This window comes from Carcharhinus amblyrhynchos, chromosome 23 (assembly GCF_965287045.1).
Source record: "Carcharhinus amblyrhynchos chromosome 23, sCarAmb.v2.hapA, whole genome shotgun sequence".
Classification (NCBI taxonomy): domain Eukaryota; kingdom Metazoa; phylum Chordata; class Chondrichthyes; order Carcharhiniformes; family Carcharhinidae; genus Carcharhinus; species Carcharhinus amblyrhynchos.
The window spans coordinates 4,259,824-4,280,588 of record NC_137346.1 but is presented as its reverse complement, the minus strand read 5'-3'; the positions used below and the strand labels follow the sequence as shown (position 1 = coordinate 4,280,588).

The 20,765-nt window shown below is 42.6% G+C and overlaps 1 protein-coding gene across 4 annotated transcripts in view; it reads right to left on the bottom strand.

The window, feature by feature from the left end:
• bcas3 (BCAS3 microtubule associated cell migration factor) overlaps positions 1-20,765 on the bottom strand; it is an 891,691-nt gene that overhangs the window by 853,738 nt on the left and 17,188 nt on the right. For all 4 annotated transcript variants that reach the window (XM_080210581.1, XM_080210584.1, XM_080210583.1 and 1 more), the window contains exons 2-5: positions 19,344-19,438; positions 13,670-13,724; positions 12,147-12,222; positions 9,230-9,336 (exon numbers count right to left, since the gene is read on the bottom strand). In XM_080210581.1, the coding sequence (XP_080066707.1) occupies positions 9,230-9,336; positions 12,147-12,222; positions 13,670-13,724; positions 19,344-19,414 (309 nt within the window). In that variant the 5' untranslated portion in view covers positions 19,415-19,438. The remainder of the gene's footprint in view (positions 1-9,229; positions 9,337-12,146; positions 12,223-13,669; positions 13,725-19,343; positions 19,439-20,765) is intronic.

Here is a 20,765-nt window from a genome sequence, read left to right as displayed (position 1 = left end):
GCCTGAGCTTTAGTGCTTGTTCCAATGGGTGTTCAACATGGAAGAGTACTGATTCATTAGCTGAGGGGAGGCGGTAGGTCATAATCAGTCAGAAGTTTCCTTTCCCACGTTTGACCTGATGTGAAGAGACTTCATGGGATTTGGAGTCAATGTTGAGAACTCCTAGCATAACCCTCTTCTGACCTCTGGTGAGTCTGTCCTGCTGATGGGACAGGACATACCCAGTAATGGTGATGATGGTGGCTGGGACATTATCTGTAAGGTATGATTCTGTGAGTATGACCACATCAGGCTGTTGTTTGATGAGTCTGTGTGGTAGCCCTCCAAGTTTTGGCACAAACCCTCATATGAACTTTGCAGCGTCTACAGGGCTGAGTTTGACATTGTCATTTCTGGTTCTGAGGCTGATGCCGATTAGTCTATCTAGTTTAATTCCTTTTGTGGTTTGATACAACTGAGTGTCTTGGTAGGCCATTTCAGGGTACATTTAAGAATTAACCATATTGCTTTGGGTCTGGAGTCATATGTAGGCCACACCTGATAAAGATGGCAGATTTTGTTCCTTAAAGTATGTAACAATTAATGGCTAGCGCTACTGAGTCAAATTTTTAATTCCAGAATTAATTAATTAATTTAAATTCCACCACTTGCCATGGCGGGATTTGAACCTGTGTCCCCAGAGCCCAGACTTCTGGATAATGTCACCAATATCACCATGCCACTGCCTCCCATTTACACAGTTGAACTAACTGTCATTCTTGGGATCGTTTCCAAATTTGTCAATGCTTTTGTACTCCTTCATTTGCAAGCAAGTAGTTTCCTTTAAAAATATCCAAAGAAGTTCATGCAAAGGTCCTCAGAAAAATTGGAGATCTACAGTTAGGCATAGTTAAGGTCCACCTGGACAACAAAAGCTATTCCCACCTTTAAGCTGGCATGGTTTTATAAGCAAAGCATTTTCCCAGCTACTAAAAATGTTGCTCACAATATCTAGGCAAAAGATTGACTCTGAGCCACTTTTTCATGTATACGTTTAACTGGCGCACCTAAATGCATCATCCGTAACTGCCCTTGAAACATACCTTCCCACCCAGCTTCCTTTCTCAATGGGAGAGACTTCTTTCCCCGCCCAGTTCCCTGTTCTCACAATATCACTGATGGGAAGAGTAGAAACCATTTCCTTGCGTCACTGCAAGGATGCTACCATTTGGTCACCCCAGCTGAGGCTATTGGAAATTGGCTCAACTTCTTTCGAGTTGAGTCCAAGGTAGACCACAGAGCAGATGGGATAAAAGTTGGGATAAAAGAGAAGTGTTTCAATGAAATGGACTAGCTAAGGAATTAATTATTAGAGAATTAAAAATGAATTAAAACCAGCTGGAGCTCCAGTGCCTTGCACTGCACAATAGTTAGATGTGGTTCCACATTCCAAATTCCCAGAGGGCGAGCTCCAAATTTAAAGTATCCCTGCAGACTTCACTATGTGGATACCAACGTTTCCTCTCATTTTTTTCTGGAGGGCACGGGTGGTTTACTTAAGTGCATGGCCTTCAAAATTTTTTGTGGTAATTAAAGGGGCCGACTTATACAAAGCTTGCACAAAGCCTTTGCTCTGTGGCTGTGCAACTTACAGCGAACTTTGGTAGATGACAAAATTTTTGAAAGAAAATGGAGTGGGAACGCCAGAGCAAAAACAGGAAAAAAGAGCAAAAGAGAAACATTTAGGACAACACTGTAAAGGATAAGATACAACTTCTCTCTCAGAGAACTGCACCTGCCACAGAGATATTGAGAAAAGAAGTTTAAAATTATAATGGATGAAAATAAAATGAAACACAGAAACATCAGAATTCCCAAAGTGTCTTTGCATGAATGATATTACAAAGATATCATTACTTTTAAACTTCAAACTCACGCTCAAAAGAGATCAAATGCCACAGTTGTTTGGGATAATCGTGGATTTCTGCTGAAGTAATTCAGTACTTCACTGAGTTCATATTGTACAAATGGATAAAGGGAGAGGCGGAAACAACTTTTCAAGAGCTATCTGGCAATAACGTCATCTCACAGATCTTTTCTCACACCTCAGAGAACACATCAGGAAATGCTCAAGGCAAAGCAATTAGTATCTGAAAGAGTCAGATGGATCTCACCCAAAAACCTAACCTTCCACTAAGGTCCCACCAAAAGGGAGGGACCAGACTTTTCCCTCAGATGCTGAACAATCGGCAGTGCATTTCCAGCATTTTTTCTTGGTTTTAATTTCAGATGGCCTGTGCTTCTGGGGTTTTTCCATCACATCCAAGAACATTCTATCTGAAGAGAAAAACATGGCCGGAACATCTTGCATACAGAGATTTTAGTGATATAAATGGATACAGCACATGGGGCAAAATGTGTCCTTAAGGCAAATTCATTTTCAGCAGATTCATTCACAAATGAAACAGACTGCACGGTAAATGCTCTGGAGGGTACAGTTCAGTCCAGAGCACTCTGGGGAGTAAATGATAATGAAAAAAACATCCCAAGTCACTTGGACCAAAAGAGAAAAAGCAAACAAAGGAAAGGTTTTTGATTTGTATAGCACCTCCTCAGGTCTGCAGGACATCCCAAGTGTTTCTACAAACAGCAGATTCAATTAGAATGTCAAGTCCAGCCACCAATTTGCATAAATTAAGGTCCTACAATCAGTAACTGAATAATTAACCAAATACCTCGTCTTGGAAATTATGGTCACATAGAAATATAGAAGATAGAAACAGGAGGAGGACCACAACAATCCCACCCTGGCCCTATCCCCATAGTCCCACACATTTATCCTACTAATCCCCCGAACACTAAGTGGCAATTTAGCATGGCCAGTTAACCTAACCATAAGAACATAAGAAATAGGAGCAGGAGTAGGCCATCTAGCCCTTCAAGCCTGCCCCACCATTCAATAAGATCATGGCTGATCTGTCGCTGCTCAGTTCCACTTTCCCGCCCTCTCCCCATAACCCTTAATCCCCTCTCTTATCAAAAACCCATCAACCCGCGTCTTAAAAATATTTAGCAAGGCAGCCTCCACCACTTCAACGGACAGAGAATTCCAGAGATTCACCACCCTTTGAGTGAAGAAGTTCCTCCTCAACTCCGTTCTAAACCGCCCCCCTTTTATCTTGAGGCTGTGCCCCCTAGTCCTACTGTCTTTTTTGAGCGGGAAGAGTCTCTCCACCTCTATCCTATCCATCCCATTCATCATCTTATACGTCTCAATGAGATCTCCCCTCATTCTTCTAAACTCTAACGAGTACAAGCCCAGTTTATTCAGCCTCTCCTCATAGCTCAACCCCCTCAACTCCGGTATCAGCCTAGTAAACCTCCTCTGCACTCCCTCCAAGGCCAAAATATCTTTGCGCAGGTGCGGCGCCCAAAACTGCACACAGTACTCCAGCTGCAGCCTCACCAATGCCCTATACAGCTGCAGCAAGACCTCCCTACTTTTATATTCAATCCCCCTCGCTATGAAGGCCAGCATCCCATTCGCCTTCCTGACCACCTGCTGCACCTGCAAGCTGGGTTTTTGCGACTCATGCACAAGGACCCCGAGGTCCCTCTGCACCGTCGCCTGCTGCAGTTTTTCGCCCCGTAAGTAATAGTCCTTCCTACCATTCTTCCTACCAAAGTGGACCACCTCACACTTGCCAACATTAAATTCCATTTGCCAGTTCCTGGCCCATTCGCCCAGCCTATCTAGATCCTTCTGCAGACTCTCCACACCCTCCGCACAATTTGCCGTTCCCCCAATCTTGGTGTCATCAGCAAATTTCGACACCCTACACTCGGTTCCCTCCTCCAGATCATCTATATAAATGGTAAAAAGCTGAGGCCCCAGCGCCGACCCCTGGGGCACTCCACTAGTCACCATCCGCCAATCTGAATAGCACCCGTTGACCCCCACTCTCTGCCTCCTATTTGACAACCAATCCTCTATCCACGCTAACACCCTACCCCCAACTCCATGTCCCTTGACCTTCTGCAATAACCTCTTGTGAGGTACTTTGTCAAACGCCTTCTGAAAATCTAGAAAGACCACATCCACCGGCTCTCCTCTATCCACCGCCCTAGACACATCCTCATAGAACTCCAGTAAATTTGTCAGACACGACTTCCCTTTAATGAAACCATGCTGCGTCTGCTCTATCAAGCAATTCCCTTCAAGATGCCTCGCAATTTCCTCCTTAATGACAGATTCTAACATTTTACCTACCACAGACGTTAAACTAACCGGCCTATAATTCCCCGCCTTTTGCCTGCCACCCTTCTTAAACAACGGCGTAACATTAGCCGTTTTCCAATCATCCGGCACTTCCCCGGAATCCAGCGACGTCTGGAAAATAACCACCAAGGCATCCACTATCACCTCCGCCATTTCTTTCAGAACCCTCGGATGCATTCCATCCGGTCCTGGGGACTTGTCCACAATCAGCCCCTCCAGTCTGTCGAGCACCGCCTCTCTAGTAACAGTAATGTCATTAAGACCCTCCAGTCCTACCACCTTTCCATCGCTAACACCCGGCAAATTATTCACATCCTCCTCCGTGAAGACAGAAACAAAAAAGTTATTCAATACCTTAGCCATATCTCCATCCCCTACCACTAGGTCCCCTTTCTCATCCTCTAAAGGACCAACATTCACCCTAGCCAGCCTCTTCCTTTTTATATATTTATAAAAACTCTTGCTATCCTTTTTTATATTAAGCGCTAGCCCAGCTTCATAGTTTCTCCTACCCTTCTTTATCAACTTCTTTGTCAATCTTTGTTGACATTTAAACCTCTCCCAATCCTCTTCTCGCCCACTACTCTTAGCTACTCTAAATTCCTCCGCTTTTAATTTAACACTTTCCTTCACCTCCTTCGTTATCCACGGCTTATTACCTCTCCTCCTACTATCCTTTTTGACCATCGGAATAAAATTTCTGCTGAGCACCAAGAAAGATCTCCTTAAAGATCCTCCACTGCTCCTCAACAGACCCTCCCTCCAACACGCTCCCCCAGTCCACATTCGCCAATTCTTCTCTCATCCTACCGTACTCCCCTCTGTTCAAACAAAGGACGCATGTCCGGGAACCCACTTTCTCCTCCTCCATCTGCACCAGAAACTCCACCATACAATGATCACTCTCCCCAAGAGGATCCTTCACCACAAGGTCCCTAATTCTACCCGCCTCATTACATAGCACCAGATCCAAGATAGCTCGCTCCCTCGTCGGCTCCAACACACACTGTTCGAGGAAACTATCCCGGCAGCATTCCAAGAACTCTTCCTCAAGCCCCCCGCGTCCAACATGGGTTGACCAATCAATATGCAGATTGAAATCCCCCATAACTACGGCCGTCCCATTCCTGCACGCCGCACTTATTTGCGCGTTAACAGCCCGCCCCACCTCCAGATCATTATTCGGGGGCCTATAGACGACACCCACCAGCGTCTTCCTCCCTTTGCTGTTCCTAATCTCCACCCACAACAATTCCACCCTCTGCTCCTTGGCTCCAATATCATCCCTTGCTACCACCGTGATGCTATCCTTAATCAGCAGAGCTACACCCCCCCCTTTTCCCTCCTGCCTATCCTTCCTAAACACTTGATAGCCCTGTACATTCAGCTCCCAGTCCCTGTCACCCTGCAGCCACGTCTCTGTAATGGCCACCAGATCGTATCCATTTGTGTCGATCTGCGCCACCAGCTCATCCACTTTATTCCGAATGCTTCGTGCATTCAGATAAAGCGCTTTCATCCCAGAAACCCACACGTTTTAGACTGTGGGAGGAAACTGCAGCACCCGGAGGAAACCCACGCATCACAGGGAGAACGTGCAAACTACACACAGTTACCCAAGGCTGGGTTTCAATCACCTTGTGTTGCTGCAAGACAATGGAGAGTATTCTCATCTCCCAGTTAGAAGGCTGTAGGATCAAGTTCCATTCAAGGGACCTGAAGACAAAATGCAGGTGCATACTCCCAGTGCCGCACTGTTGGAGGTGCTGTGTTGCAGGCGAGATGTTAAACTTGGACCAGTCTGCCCGCTCTGGTGGATGTAAAAAATCAGTTCAAAAATACTTCAGGGCCTGTGAGATGCTTTGGAACATTCTGAGGATATGAAAGGGGAGTGGTTAAGAAACTGCAGGCTCTCCAGTGCCAGCTTTTAAAGCCCATGCAGCCTGCAGTTGGATCTGTATTTGTGTAGGGTTTAATAGAAACATAACATAAAAGATAGGAGCAGGAGGAGGCCATTTGACCCTTTGAGCCTACCCTGTCATTCATTACAATCATGGCTGATCATCCAACTCAATAGCGTAATCCTGCTTTCTCCCCATAACCTTTGATCCTGTTCATCCCAGGTGCCATATCTAGCCACCTCTTGAATATATTCAATGTTTTGGCATCAACTACTTTCTATGGTTCATAGGATCATAGAATCCTACAGTGCAGAGGGAGGCCATTCAGCACATAGTCTGCACCAACCACAATCCCACCCAGACACTATCCCCTTAACCCCATGCATTTATCTAAGCTAGTCCACTGACGCCAAGAGCTTATTTAGCATGGCCAAACCACCTAACCTGCACATCTCTGGATAGGGTAGTTAATAGGCTACTGGTTACCAAGACATTAGGAGAACTGTTATGAACAATGCCACCAAATCTTTTATTTGGGCTGAAAGACTGGGCCTTACTTTAAATCCACAATCAAAACGTGGCACCTCAGATAACTAGGCCATTCGGCCAAACTGGTGTTTACACTCCCCAAAAGCCTCTTCCCAATCCTCTTCATCCCACCCTATCAGCATATCCTTCTGTTCCAAAACGTACATGCAAATTGGTGTTCGAGATAAGCAGATTGAAGAGGTGAACACATGACTGAAGAAGGGGGTGTTAAAAAAAAGGATTCCAGCTCATGGAACACAAGGACCAGTACTGGAACAGGAAAAAACTGTACCACTGGGGCAGATTCCATTTAAACTGGGATAGGATCTAAGCAAATAGGATAAATAGGACAGTCACAAGGATTTTACCTCATGATTGGGAGGAGAGCAGAGGTAGGAAAAGTAATACAAGTAAAAGGGACAGACAGTAAAAGTTAGGAATTGTGTTATAGGTGCTACAGGTAAATGGAAAACGGGATTTTCCAGCCGCACTCACTCCCCTCCAAGGCCCAAAATTCCCACCTGCAGTTAACAGACATTTGCACAGTCCACTTCCGCCACTACGATTTCTGTGGCGGGTGGAATGGGAAAATTCTGCCCATAAAGTTTATACCTGGGCCTGAATTTAACAACTAACAAGATTTCCAACCCTGCCACCACAAAAGTCAGCGGGGGATGTCAGTGGCCCTTCAGCCACTGAATGCTCCCAGGCATATTAATTAGCTGCAAGCGTGTCTTACAGGCCTCAGAGAGCTGTCAGACAAACTAATTGACCAGGAGCTCCACAGTACTGGTAGTGCCACTTTGACATTGATGGAGAGGCTGGGCGAGAGGGCCTTTCCTGCTCGACAGCCAAGCAAGTTAACCTGCCAAGATTCTCCCCTATTCCTGGCCTCCACCTGCTAGCATCAAAGTTGAGGCCAGCAGGAAGTGCCCATCATGACCCTCACACGGCCATTAATAAGGACCTCAACTGGCATAAGGGTGGGCACTCCCGAACTTGTACACTCTATTAAATTGCGGTAGCGAGTAGACCACCCTGGGAATCTAAAATAAAAACAGAAAATGCTGGATAAACTCAGCAGATCTGGCAGCATCTATGGAAAGAAACAGAGTTAACATTTCGGATTTAAAATGATTTTTCTACACAACTACACATCTCTGCCTCTCTAACTCACCTTCCTTCTTTAAAACTCACCTTAAAGTCTACCTCTTTGACCAAGCTTTCATCTAGCCTAATATCTCCTTCAATAACTCATTATCATACTTTGTTTTAAAGTGCTTTTGTTAAGTACATTGGGACACTCTTATGTTATATTTAACATGCTGATATTCTATATAATTTTGAGAACATGGAGACAGAAGAGCGCACCTATTCTAATTGCTACAATCCTCTCACAGCTGCATGGAAGTGTCAGCTTCCATTAAGTGCTAAAGTATATCATGAGGTTTAAAAGTAGTGGGGGCAATTCTTCCAGTCCGCTGCACTGCTAGAGCTGGGAGGCATCAACGGAGGACATTTAGCGGGCTCCCAGTTGGGCCATGGTCTCTTCTCGTCTCGGGGGCCAGGATTTCTGGCGGCACCAGCTCGCCACCGGAAATCAGCACGGAGTTGATTTAAATATTGAAATCACCATTTTTAATATCATTAGCGGGCCTGGGACAAAAGTCTCTGGGCCTGCTAGCCTGTAGCCAGGAGTAGTTTACTCCAGCAGGGTTAACAACATCACCCCGCTAACAGCGGCCCAACTCTGCTGGAGTGAAGGGAGGTCATGGAGGCTCCCAGGGGGTCTCGGGTAAGCAGGGAGACTCCTCCGTGCGTTCCAAGCCTGGCAGTGCCAGCTTGACCCTCTGGCTTTTTCCAAGGGACAAACTGAAAATGCCCAAGGTGTACGTTGGCACTGCCCACCAGGCATTGGACAGTGCCAAGGGGGTGGGGCCAGAGGTTCGGGGTCTTGGGGGGGCCACGTATGTGGGGGGAGATCAATGGTTGGTGGGGGGTTCCCGCCGCCACTCTTCAGTTGGGGTAAGTGGCAGAGGGTGAGAAGATCGAAGGATCAAAATGAAAGAGGTCATCGGGAAACGTCTGGGAGGCCAACAATTGGAGTGGGGGAGTCACATAGCCAGTGATACAGGGTTGCGGGGTTGACCAATGATCAGGAGACCAGCAGTGTGGAGCTACTGCACATGCACCAATCTCTGCAATGACAGATCAGCACATGCGCAGTGACCCGTTCAGTGCTATGCTACCAAACTCTGTCGGGAATAGGCCCCACCCCCGATTTTCAGCATGAATCTCCCTGAGGCACTCTGCAGTGCAGAGTGTGGGAGATTCATTTTGAAAATCCCACTTAAAAAAAAGCAGGAGTTACTCCAGATTTTACGTGAATTCAGCACTTACAATTTTTTGGAAGAATCCGGCCAGAACTTTTTAACAGTGTTTCCAATGGATAAAAATAAAAATCTGTAACAGTGAAATCTGCACAGCAACAGATTGATTTAGCCTCACTTAAAAACAAATGGTAAGCAAAACAATGACTCACAGGGATACTCCAGATTTGCATTCCATCTGCATATCCAATAAGCAGCAGCAGTGGGGGGTCATTTCCGGCACTGTTCATCTCATGATACTCAGGATTCCTCGCAAGATCTGCAATAGGATTTCAAGATCACAACATAGCTACTTTTAAGACCCCCAGCTCAATACCATCTTTTACGCAGCTCTCCCCAAAATGCTCATTAAGCATGCCACTTGATCACCTTCTGACAAGAAAGTAGAACATACATTCAGACGTTACATATAATTAATTTCTTTTTGAAACATATTCATTGCAAACATGAAGAGCAATCATTTTGTACACAACAAAGCTTTGCATACTTCAACAAGAATAATGACTAAATGATCTATTCCTGATGTTGGTTCAGGGGCTAATGTTTACAGCAGCAACTTACATTTGTATGGTGCCTTCAACTTTCCACCACAGCTCGGCACCTGCTCTTTCATCTATTCTATCATCTTCTTTTCCCTCTCTATAAAGCAGTCTGAGACAAGTCCGACCACACGTTTTTATTGCTATTGTTATTACACTGAATAATTTTACTGCTCCTGTCTAGGGAAAGCAAGTTCCATGAGTCAATTTGAGACCTGCATCAATTTGAACTTGCATTTAATTTATTTTCATTGTCTGCTCATTGGATTTGGGTGTTGCTGGCAAAGGCAGCATTTATTCATAGAATCACAGAATCAGTACAGGAAGAGGTCACTCGTCCCATCAAAGCCTGCACCAACTCTGACTTAGCATCCCATCCAAGCACCAACCCTGTAATCTCACATATTTACCCCACTGATCCCCATAAGCTACACATCTTGGGACACTAAGGAGCAATATAGCATGGCCAATCCACCTATCTGCACATTTTTGGGCAGTGGGAGGAAACCAGAGCACCCAGGAGGAAACCCATGCAGACAGAGGGAGAAAGTGCAGACTCCACACAGGCAGTACACCAAGGCTGGAATTGAATTTGGGTCCCTGGTACTGTGATGTAGCAGTAGTCTGTATGAGTTTCAGCAAAGCCTTTGACAACTTCTGGCATGCAAGACTTCTAAAGAAGGCAAATGCACATGGGATACAGTGTAACTTAATAAAGTGAATTCAAAATTGGCTTAGTTGTAGAAGACAAGGGTGATGACAGAAGGTTTCTTTAGTGACTGGAAGTGAGTATCCAGTGCCACACCATAGGGATCCATGTTGGATCCCCCATTACCCACTATTTATATAAACAAGACAGAAAGGGCTAGGATTAGTAAGTTTGCAGATGACACAAAGATTGGCCAAATAGTTAACATTGCGGTTGGGAGTCTTGAACTACAAGAAGATATAGATGGGGTGATCAAATGGGCAGACAAATGGCAGATGGAATTTAAGCCTGAAAAGTGTGAAGTGATACACTTTGGAAGGAGTAATTTGACAAGGAAGCAATAAATGGCATGACACTAGAAAGTTCTATGGAACAAGAGACCTTGGCATGTTTGTCCACAGATTGCAGAAGGATATGTTAATGGGGTGTTGAAAAAGGCATGTAGGACACTTCCTTTATCCATCAAGGCATAGGCTACAAAAGCAGGGAGATCATTTGGATCATTATAGAACTTTGATGAGGCCACAGCTAGAGCATTGTATGCAGTTCTGGTCGCCACATTATCAGAAGGATATGATCGCACTGGAGGTGCAGAGGAGAGTCACCAGAATGTTGGTTGGGATGGGACATTTAAGATATGAAGAGAGGTTGTGTAGGCTTGTTTTTGTTGGAGCAGAGAAGACTGAGGAGTGACCTGATCAAGGTATACAAGATTACGAGGGACAGGGACAGAATTGATAGGGAGCAGCTGTTCTCTTTAGTTGTAGAATCAGTCATGAAGGGAAACAAATTCAAGGTGAGGGGGAGGGGGTATAGGGGGTATGTGAGGAAAAACCTTTGTACCCAGAGGATGGCGATGGTCTGGAATGGGCTTCCTTAGAGGATGGTAGAAGTGGGTTGCTTCACATCCTTTAAAAAGACCTGGATGAGCACTTGGCACATCATAACATTCAAGGCTATGGGTCACGTTACGATAAATGGAATCAGGTAGGTAGGTCAGGTGTTTCTCACATGTCAGTGCAGACTCGATGGGCTGAAGGGGCTCTTCTGCACTGAGATTCCGTGATTCCATGCTGTGCTAATATCATTCTTGTGTGATACTCTCACCTCAAACTGCTTCACCACTACCATCAATCAAAATCTGGGTTCTGCAGCAAAAAATGCTCTGCAAATGTTCAATGTGTTTTGTATTTGAAATAACCCTTGGACGAACATTTCTACACACCCACCATTATAGTTCAGTGAAATCCTATTGAAACAAAGAGCACCTATACAGTCGGTGTATCTAGATTTTGTATGCATGCAAGCCATGTAGGAACTACAAAAGATTGTGAATGTAGCCCAATCCAACATGCAAACCAGTGTCCCATCCACTGACTCTGTCTACACTTCCGCTTGCCTCGGCAAAGCAGCCAACATAATTAAGGACGCCACATGCCCCGGTCATTCTCTCTTCCACCTTCTTCCTTCAGGAAAAAGATACGAAAGTCTGCGGTCATGTACTTACCAACTCAAGAATAGCTTCTTCCCTGCTGCTATCAGACTTTTCAATAGACTTACCTCACATTAAGTTGATCTTTCTCTATACCCTATCTATGACTGTACCACTACATTCTGCACTCTCTCCTTTTCTTCTCTATGAACGGTATGTTTTGTTTGTATAGCGTGCAAGAAACAATACTTTTCACTGTATATTAATACATGTGACAATAATAAATCAAATCAAATCAAATGAAGCCATGGTTACAGAAATCCTACTGATATTATTTCACTCAGATAAATGGGAGGAAATAGCTATGGAAAAAAAAGCACAGTGTTTACCGTTGATATCAGCTTTTTCAAAACGAACCCAGACTATCTTTTCTTTCTCATCTGTTGGAGGTGAGCCGGTGTATGCCTGAGAGGAAAAATAAAATTGATGAAAAGAAAACTAAAAATAACAGAGACATTAACATCTAGCAGTTTGTCTACAGTGATCAATAATAAAGTAACCACACACCATACTCATAGATTTCAGCCCCAATACGTCTAATAGTGCAGTTACCTAACAACTCTGCTATCAATGGCAGCTTAGCTTAAAGAGCAGTGTTGCACTAAGTGAAGATATGCTGCTCTCTCCTGAGACACTCACCTAAAGAGCATCTAGTGTATCATCAGATGCAAACCTTGAGATTGTGTTGTGGTGTTACAGTATCCCTGCAACCACCCTGATGAGATCAGCTAACACTGCAGCATGGCAGTACATGGTTCTGCCAATGGGGTAGCCACACAAGGTGAGAGGAGATCAAATCCAATCACAGTAATTTATGCAACTGAATTCACTGTCTGTGCAGAGTCTGCATGTTCTTCTCATGCCAGCATGGATTTCATCTGCCTGCTCTGGTTTCCTCCCCCAGTCCGAAAGGCGTGCTGGTTAGGTGCACTGGCCATGCTAAGTTCTCCCTCAGTGTACGCAAACAGGCAGCAGAGTGTAGCGACTAGGGGATTTTCACAGTAACTTAATTGCAGTGTTAATGTTAGCCTACTTGTGACACTAATAAATAAATTTAAACTTTTAGGCATAACAAGGACTAGGGGCCATACATCTAAAAATAGTCACTGATAAATTCAATAAGTGAATTCAGGAGAAACATTTTTTTACTTAATGATTAGAATGTAAATTCACCACCATTATGAATAGTTAAAGTAAACAGCTATTTAAGGAGAAGCTAGATAAACAAGAGGAATAAAGATTTCCCTTCCTAACAGCAATAATGGGTCAACCCACAGAACATGGACTGTAGGGATTCAAAAAGGCAGCTCACCACTGCCTTCTCAAGGGCAACTAGGGATGGGCAATAAATGCTGGCCAGCCAGCAACGCCCATGTCCCACAAATAAAGTATATGCTGATGGAGTTAGGTAAAGTAAGGTGGGTAGAGCCTCATGTGCAGCACAAACACCAGGATATTCCTGTTGGGCTGAATAGTCTGTTTCTTTGCTATTCATGCTATATACGCCATGTCCAAGTAGCGTAATTCAAGATGCTGACATCAGAAATCCAAACACTTTTTGGAAAACTTAAATAAAACAGAAAATGCTAAAAATGCAGAAACGGTTTTACAGCAAACTTAATATCAACTCAACAAACAGAGTTATCAAGAAAATGACCTAAGTTATTCAGAAGACATGAGCCCATCTTCTGTCTTTTCAGATGCTGATATATTTGATGAGGATTTCCAGCATTTTCGAATTTTACTTTAGATTTCCAACATTTGCTTGATTAATATTTATCTGAGAAATTTCACTGCACGTGAATGTAACACAGAAAGGATACCATATGGCAGATTTTATACAATTAGTTACCTGAGGGACTACATCTTGTAGAAAGGTGACAACACTCTCCATGTATGACTGTTCTCTGTAAATAAACACAAATAATTCACTACAGAATTCAACATCACCTTAAACTCATGCAATCATGGCTGAGAATCATTAGAAAATCTTATTTCTAGAGTGAAAGTGGGAAAGAAATTCAAGTTCTTTATATTTACAGTCAATTCTGATTGAATGTATTTCAGCCAGTTTCATCACCTGGCCTCTGGCTCCAGTTGCCCCACCACTTATACACTCACCACTTTGCCCATCATTTATAGTGCTCCACCTCCCCAGGCACGTGAAAAGCAAAAAAATTAATTACTCAACTAAATGATGTTTGGCTCTCAGCCGAACACAACTATTCCCCCTTCTTCAAAAGGTTTGAAACTAATAAACTGAAGTGCTGAAAGAAAATCATTTTCTCCAGGGTTGTTATCAATGATGTTCTTGAGATTAATACTAGTTTCTTGGAGGCTCCAGGCCAATCCTGAAGGGTTGACCGGCCTAATCTACAGCCAATATTATATATTATCTGTTAAATGAATACTTTCCAGGCAAATTCATCACTTTATTGCTGCTTCCATTCAAAATTTGACATCATGTATCAATGCTTTTATGGTACTTCTACTGTTCTTTTCCCTCCTACTTAAAGCATGCACTCTAAAAGGGTATGGTTCAGCATCTGCTTCAAGTGACCATTCTTCATACTAATTTTCTTCAATTCCCTAGTCCCTAACATCTCTATTTCTGAGAGATTTCTTACCTCTTCCTCAGTGAAGACAGACAGAAAGTAATTATTTATTTTTTCTGCCAATTATCTAATCCTATTATAAATTTGCCTGACTGCCTGTAATTGACTCATGTTCATCCTAGTCAAATGTTTCCTTTTTTTGAAGAGATTTTCGACTTAAATCATGAACTCTGTTTCACTCTCTCTACAGATGCTGCCAGAACTGCTGAGAATTTCCAGCACCTTGTTTTCATTCCAGCATCAGCCGTATTTTGTTTTTACATCAATATATTTTCTTTGCCAACTTGTCTTATTTTTATTTCACAAGCCTGGAGGATAGAAAAGTGCTGCTCTTCACATTTTTCCTTTATTGCTCAGTAAGCTCTAACTCTGAACACCAAAATCTATTGGCATTGACTACTTGAGATGTATACAATTAATGAAATATTGATTTAAACTTTATATGTGGTTCTCTGGGCTCCGTGGCAAGAAGTGAAGAAGCCCACAGATACGCAAACCTTGGTCACATCTGCATTAATTAAATAAGGCGAACACATTACATTAGAGCTGTGATGGTACAATGGGTTATAGTGTCTATAGGCCACTCTCTGCTGAGTTTAGGATTAGCGATCAAATTATGAAGAGAGATGCTAAGTAGGTCAGTGTGTGCTGGAGCAGACCACAGACATTGCATCAACTGTGCAGTATTTGCATTTTCCTGGCCATACTGATACATATAATCCATGCCATCCAAGTAGGACAGATAAATTAGTGGTGGAGAAATGATAGCAGCAAACTCTGAATTTTCAGAGTTTCAGAGAACAGAAGGGAGTGATGGAAGCCATGGAATGTATTAGCCAGAGTGATCAATTATTTATATGTGGAAAAAGTATATCTAGTCTTTTACAAACTGTTGCAATCAAAAAGTCAGAGGAGTTCTGCAGTAAAGAACAAATTACAGTTTTCAAAATACAAGGATAACAAGAGAATGGCAAAATCTTTTCATGACTTGAATAGACTACAAGAGCTAAATTACAATTCTCAAGGTCCCAGAATTGGGCAGCAAAACAATAGTTAAGATTCTGAAGGGATGTAAAAAGGAGATCATGGAAAAAGCTGTGAAAAGAAAGCATGCAGCTAAACTGGATAATTGTGTAAAGATTTGCTGCATTGCTTACTACCTGGACAAGAAAAGAATCCTGTCAGACTATTCAGGGCTGGCTGAACTATAGAAAATAGACTAAATATTGGAATTGGGCTACACACAAGACAATAATGGAACAAAAATCAATAACCCAGAAGCATGAGCTGCTGTGACATTCTTAGCGTTGCTTCCACCTTGTGGCCAGAATGATCCAAAAGCCATCATCTGTGTTAAGCTTTGATTGTATATGATGCGCTAAGGAGACTCAGGTCTATTACGTGATTCTGTCTGGTTTCATCTTCCATTCAGATGGATCTCTCATCGTGCAAGGCTCAGTCAACTCCTTCAAGAACCTCTGCATCATCTGTTGAGCCTCCTTTTGAATATTCCCTCCCATTTTTCAATTCGTCACAGTGCAGTGCAATTTCAATTTGATGAACATTCTTCATTTCCCAGATACCCTATTGTGCAGCAGGCTGCAAATCACCAAGGACAAATGTACCTAGTGCACAGGACTGTCTTCTGGAATCCCTCCCAGCACCACTGGCTACTTGGGATAGTGAATAAAGACAGTAGAAGTCTCACAATACCAGGTTAAAGCCCCGAAAGCTAGTGGTGTTTGCTACCAAATAAACCAGTTGGACTTTAACCTGGTGTTGTGACACTTCTTACTGTGTTTGCCCCAGTCCAACGCCAGCATCTCCACATCATAGTGAGTAAAGCACAGTGTAGTGCCATACAATAAGTTCCTGAGGTACTTTATGAGCACAGCACAAATGCCCTGTGGCAAGGAAGACTCCACCACTCACATACTTGTATAATGCAGAAGCTGTAGCCCCAATTCACCTTGTCAAGGATTGCTTCTAAAATTTGGGCCATATTTCACCCCCCAAACCTCTTAACCCTTGATCATTTGGAGCACGGGGGAAAGAAGGGAGGCAGATCAGAAAATCTCCTAAACTAGAAATCAAAAAACTGTCAGAGTATTTGCTGTCATGTTGTAATAAGCATGATTTGACAGCAACCATCAGCAACTCAACTTTTGGTGTCATGAACAATGCAAGAAAGCAGGAATTGCTCAACATCTTCATAATAAAAATCCCTATATCACAATATAGCATTGTTTTAAGATTAAATTAGATTGTTTATGGACTGAAGTTGGACACACCACTGATAAAAGTGACTTATGTCAACTACTTTCAGGTACTTATGATTACTTTATACGGATTTTCACTCCTATGCCTAAAAGAATTGTGGGAATATGGTAAGACTTCATTTACTGCTAAATAAAATTGGATGTACATTAGGAACTGCTTGAGTTGCAAGGTCAGTCTGTGCTGCGCAGTTCTTTCTCATTATCTTCTTTTGACTTCTGGAGTTGAATGGAAAAGATACCAGCCAGCAATAACGGATTGCTAGAAAAGCTGAATTCATCCAGAGCTTAAACACCGCGTATGACGCTGTTTATTTTCTCTGCTTTTATAGTTGCCACTGAAGCAAGAAGTCATACCTGAGTATGCAGGAAAGCCATTGAGATGCATGATATGAATAGGGATTATAGTTACATGGATGGAGAGGTGAAGGTCAGCTGCACACGTATACATACACACACAGACACACACACCAATCAACATCCTTTTCTCACTCAGAGTGCCGGATGAAAAGATTTGATGATATGTCTCTTTTTTCAGCAATACTTCTGTGCTACTAAGCAACTATTCATGTAACTCTCTTCATTACATCTTGCGTTCATAAAAATCAAGTCTAGGGAACCATTGTACTTGAGTTTCTGTAAATACCCAGACTATAGGAGCTGTAAGTTACACAAGTGGACTCACATTTTGAATTTATCTGCAAGAGAGTGTGCACTACCCATTGACATTTACATTTTAATTACTTTCCTGAAACATGAATTAGTTCTTGCATGTGCAAAAATCACAGAGTCACCAGAGACCCTGAACTCTATCTTGAGTCAAGACAACTTATCCACCTTCAGTCTTTTTAATCATTAAAAATGTCCATCATCTTCATACATTCACAGATATACCTCCTGAGCATGAGAGAGGAAGTGGGACAAACTGAATTTCACTTTTAAAGAGCCGACATGCACTTAATGGGCCAAATGACTGTACCATTCAGTAATTCTATGAACGTAAAACAGCCCTACAAACTTTGGATGGGAATAAAACCCGTGTCCCAAGAATAATGGTGAAGATTATCTCTTTTGTCTCAAATAGAAAAGGGGTTAATTTCAGCCAACAAGCAGTTGCTTTTCAGCTTGATAAACCAGAAGAACTTAATATTCCGCTGCTGCAGCATCAAGAAACCATGAGAGGGACAATACACACCAGGGAACAATTCTCTCATTGTTGGGATTACTATGAGATATCCAGGTTCGAGGCAAATATGCTCACTAATTATGGCAAAATACAAACTGCATTCTAACGTAAAACTGGATCACTAATAATTATTCAGAATTCAGAAATGACACTGCAACTTGGACCACTGATTGGCTGTGCAAAGATGATACAGATATGGAATGGGCAGACATCTGGCAGATGAAATTTAATGCAGAGATACGTGAAGTGATGCATTTTGATAGGAAGTGTGAAAAAAGGAAATGCAAAATAAAGATCACAATTCTAAAGAAGGTGCAGGAACAGAGGGACCAAGGGGTGAATATGCACAAGTCATTGAAGGTAGCTGGCAGACAGAGAAAGCTTTATAAATAGAGGATTAGAATTCAAAAGCAAGGAAGCTATGGTGAATCTTTATAAAATACAAATTTGGCTTAAAATGCTTAAATTCTTTCATGAATTGCTGGCAGAGACATCTTTTGTTGCTCATCCTTCATTACCCTTGAACTGAGAGGCTTGCAAAGCCATTTCAGAGGGCAGTTAAGAGTTAACCACATCGCTGTGGGCCTGAAGTCACATGTAGGCCACACCGGGTATAGATGGCAGAATCCTTCCTTCAAGGACATCAGTGAACCTGAGGGATGTTACAACAATCATGACAGCTGTCATAGAGTATTACTAAGACCTATTTATATTCCAGATTTATGAATTGAATTTAAATTCCACTAGCTGCCATAGTGGTGGGATTTGATATGTCCCTGAACATTAGGTTGGGCCTCTGAATTATTAGTCTCGTGATATTATCATTACACCACCATCTCCCCTAACTGCAGTATTGAGTCCTACTCCGGGCACTGTGCTTTAGGAAGAACCTGAAGGCTTTAGTGAAGGAGCAGAAAAGATTTACAAGAACGGTACCATAGGCGAAAGGTTTTAGTTACTTCAACAGCTGGGTGAAGCTTAAAAGTTGAAAGGAGACTTGATAGGAATATTCAAAATCATTAAGATTCTGAACAGAGTGTTTAGAAACTTTTCCAATTGACAGAGAATCAGAGGACACTAACTTAAGGTGATCGGCAAAAGAACCAAAGGTGAAATGAGGAAAAACGTTTTACACAGTGAGTGTGAGTGATTAGGATCTGGATTGCATGGCCTGAATTTATGGTATAGGCAAATTCAATCATGGTTTTCAAAAGGGAATTAGATAAATGTCTGAAGAGAAAAGATTTTTAGGGCTATGGGAAAAGGTGGGTATAAAAGACTAACTGAATTGCTCTCACACAGAACTGACAGACACGATGGGCCAAATGGCATCCTTCTGTGCTGCAACCATTCTAAGATTCTGTAACTAATATTTCACTTAATCTCTTAATTCACTTAAGGTATCAAATGTATTTAATGTTAAACAATTGAAATAAATGTATTCCTTACGTGACTGCCTGATGTCGGACCATTATTCCACCAGTACATCGGCTGGGACGGCGAGGTGAGTCTGTAGCCATAGCTGCTCAATTCTCCCACCTAAACTGAAAAGAACCCAAACAGTTAGTTTAACCATCAGTCAAGAAAGAAAGTGCTTGCATTTATATAGAAGCTTTTCATTACCTCTGGACTTCCCAAAGCGGTTCAGGGCCAACAAAATACTTCTCAACTCAACCACTGTTGTAGTGTGATGAAGTGAAAACCAACATGAAATATCTAGGTACAGATACAGTCAGGCATTCTTGAATTTCCTTCTGGTTTGTAAATGCTGTGGCCATCAAGGGAGGGAACTTAGTGCCAGGAAATTCTGCATATTCATACTGAACCGCCATATCAATGTTAAGCAACCTGAGATGAGGTGTGGCACAATTAAATTCAGAGTAAAGCTCCCTGTACCATGACCCAACAATAAGAATCTTCCCTAACTTCAGAAGAGAACAACTGAGATATCTTTCCATTCTCCACACCAACTATATGGTCTCTGAGTGACATGACTAATTTAATGCCAAAATAGGGATAATTATTTGCTATGGATCCATGCCAATTTGGAACTGGTTTTAAAGTCCATAAATAATAGGATTTTATACCACAGGTATGCTCATTGTTGATGCCCTATTATTTACAGGAGTATATAATACCATTAACAAACTGAGATGTCTGCTGGTATTTCACAGAAACACAGTCAAAACAATGAGAATGTCACTCCAAATCAGGATATATTAGGAAGGTTAGCCTAATATTTAATCAAGGAAGTGGGTTTTAAAGAAGATCTAGTGGTGCGGAGCAGGAAGCAGGGTGGTGGGGGATATAAAGGGTGGTGGGGTTGGTGGGGGCGGGGATGTAAAGAATGGCTACATAATTGACAGTAATCTGAAGGTAAGGCCGCAAAATACAAGACTCCAGAGGGAGTGGTTGATCAGAGGGTTTTGAAGGGCAACAGGGGGGAGTGACAAACATAGAGAGGGGAGAAAGGGATTTAGACTTAAGCTTGAGAATTTTAAATTAAAAGAGTTAAGCAGTCATCTGTCAATGCAGGTCAGCAAGGACAAAGGTGGTGGGTGTGTGGAACTAGGCATGGATTAGGATAGAGACAGTTTATGGACGTTCAAAGATGGGAAGTTGGTCAATAGCAGATTAGAATAGTCTTGTCAGGGGGGTGGTGACAAAGGCATGTATGAGGGTTTCAGCAGTGGATTGATATTTCTCAAACAGGTTCGCATACATTACAAAAAGTGCAGTAAGCTCCGTGAATAAATACAGTAGCAACAAGATCCCACAAACAATAGCGAGAGAAATGCCCAATTTTTGAGTGGGCGTGCAGATGATGTCGACAAACAAGCAAAGAATATTAGTCTGTGCACCGGGTGAACT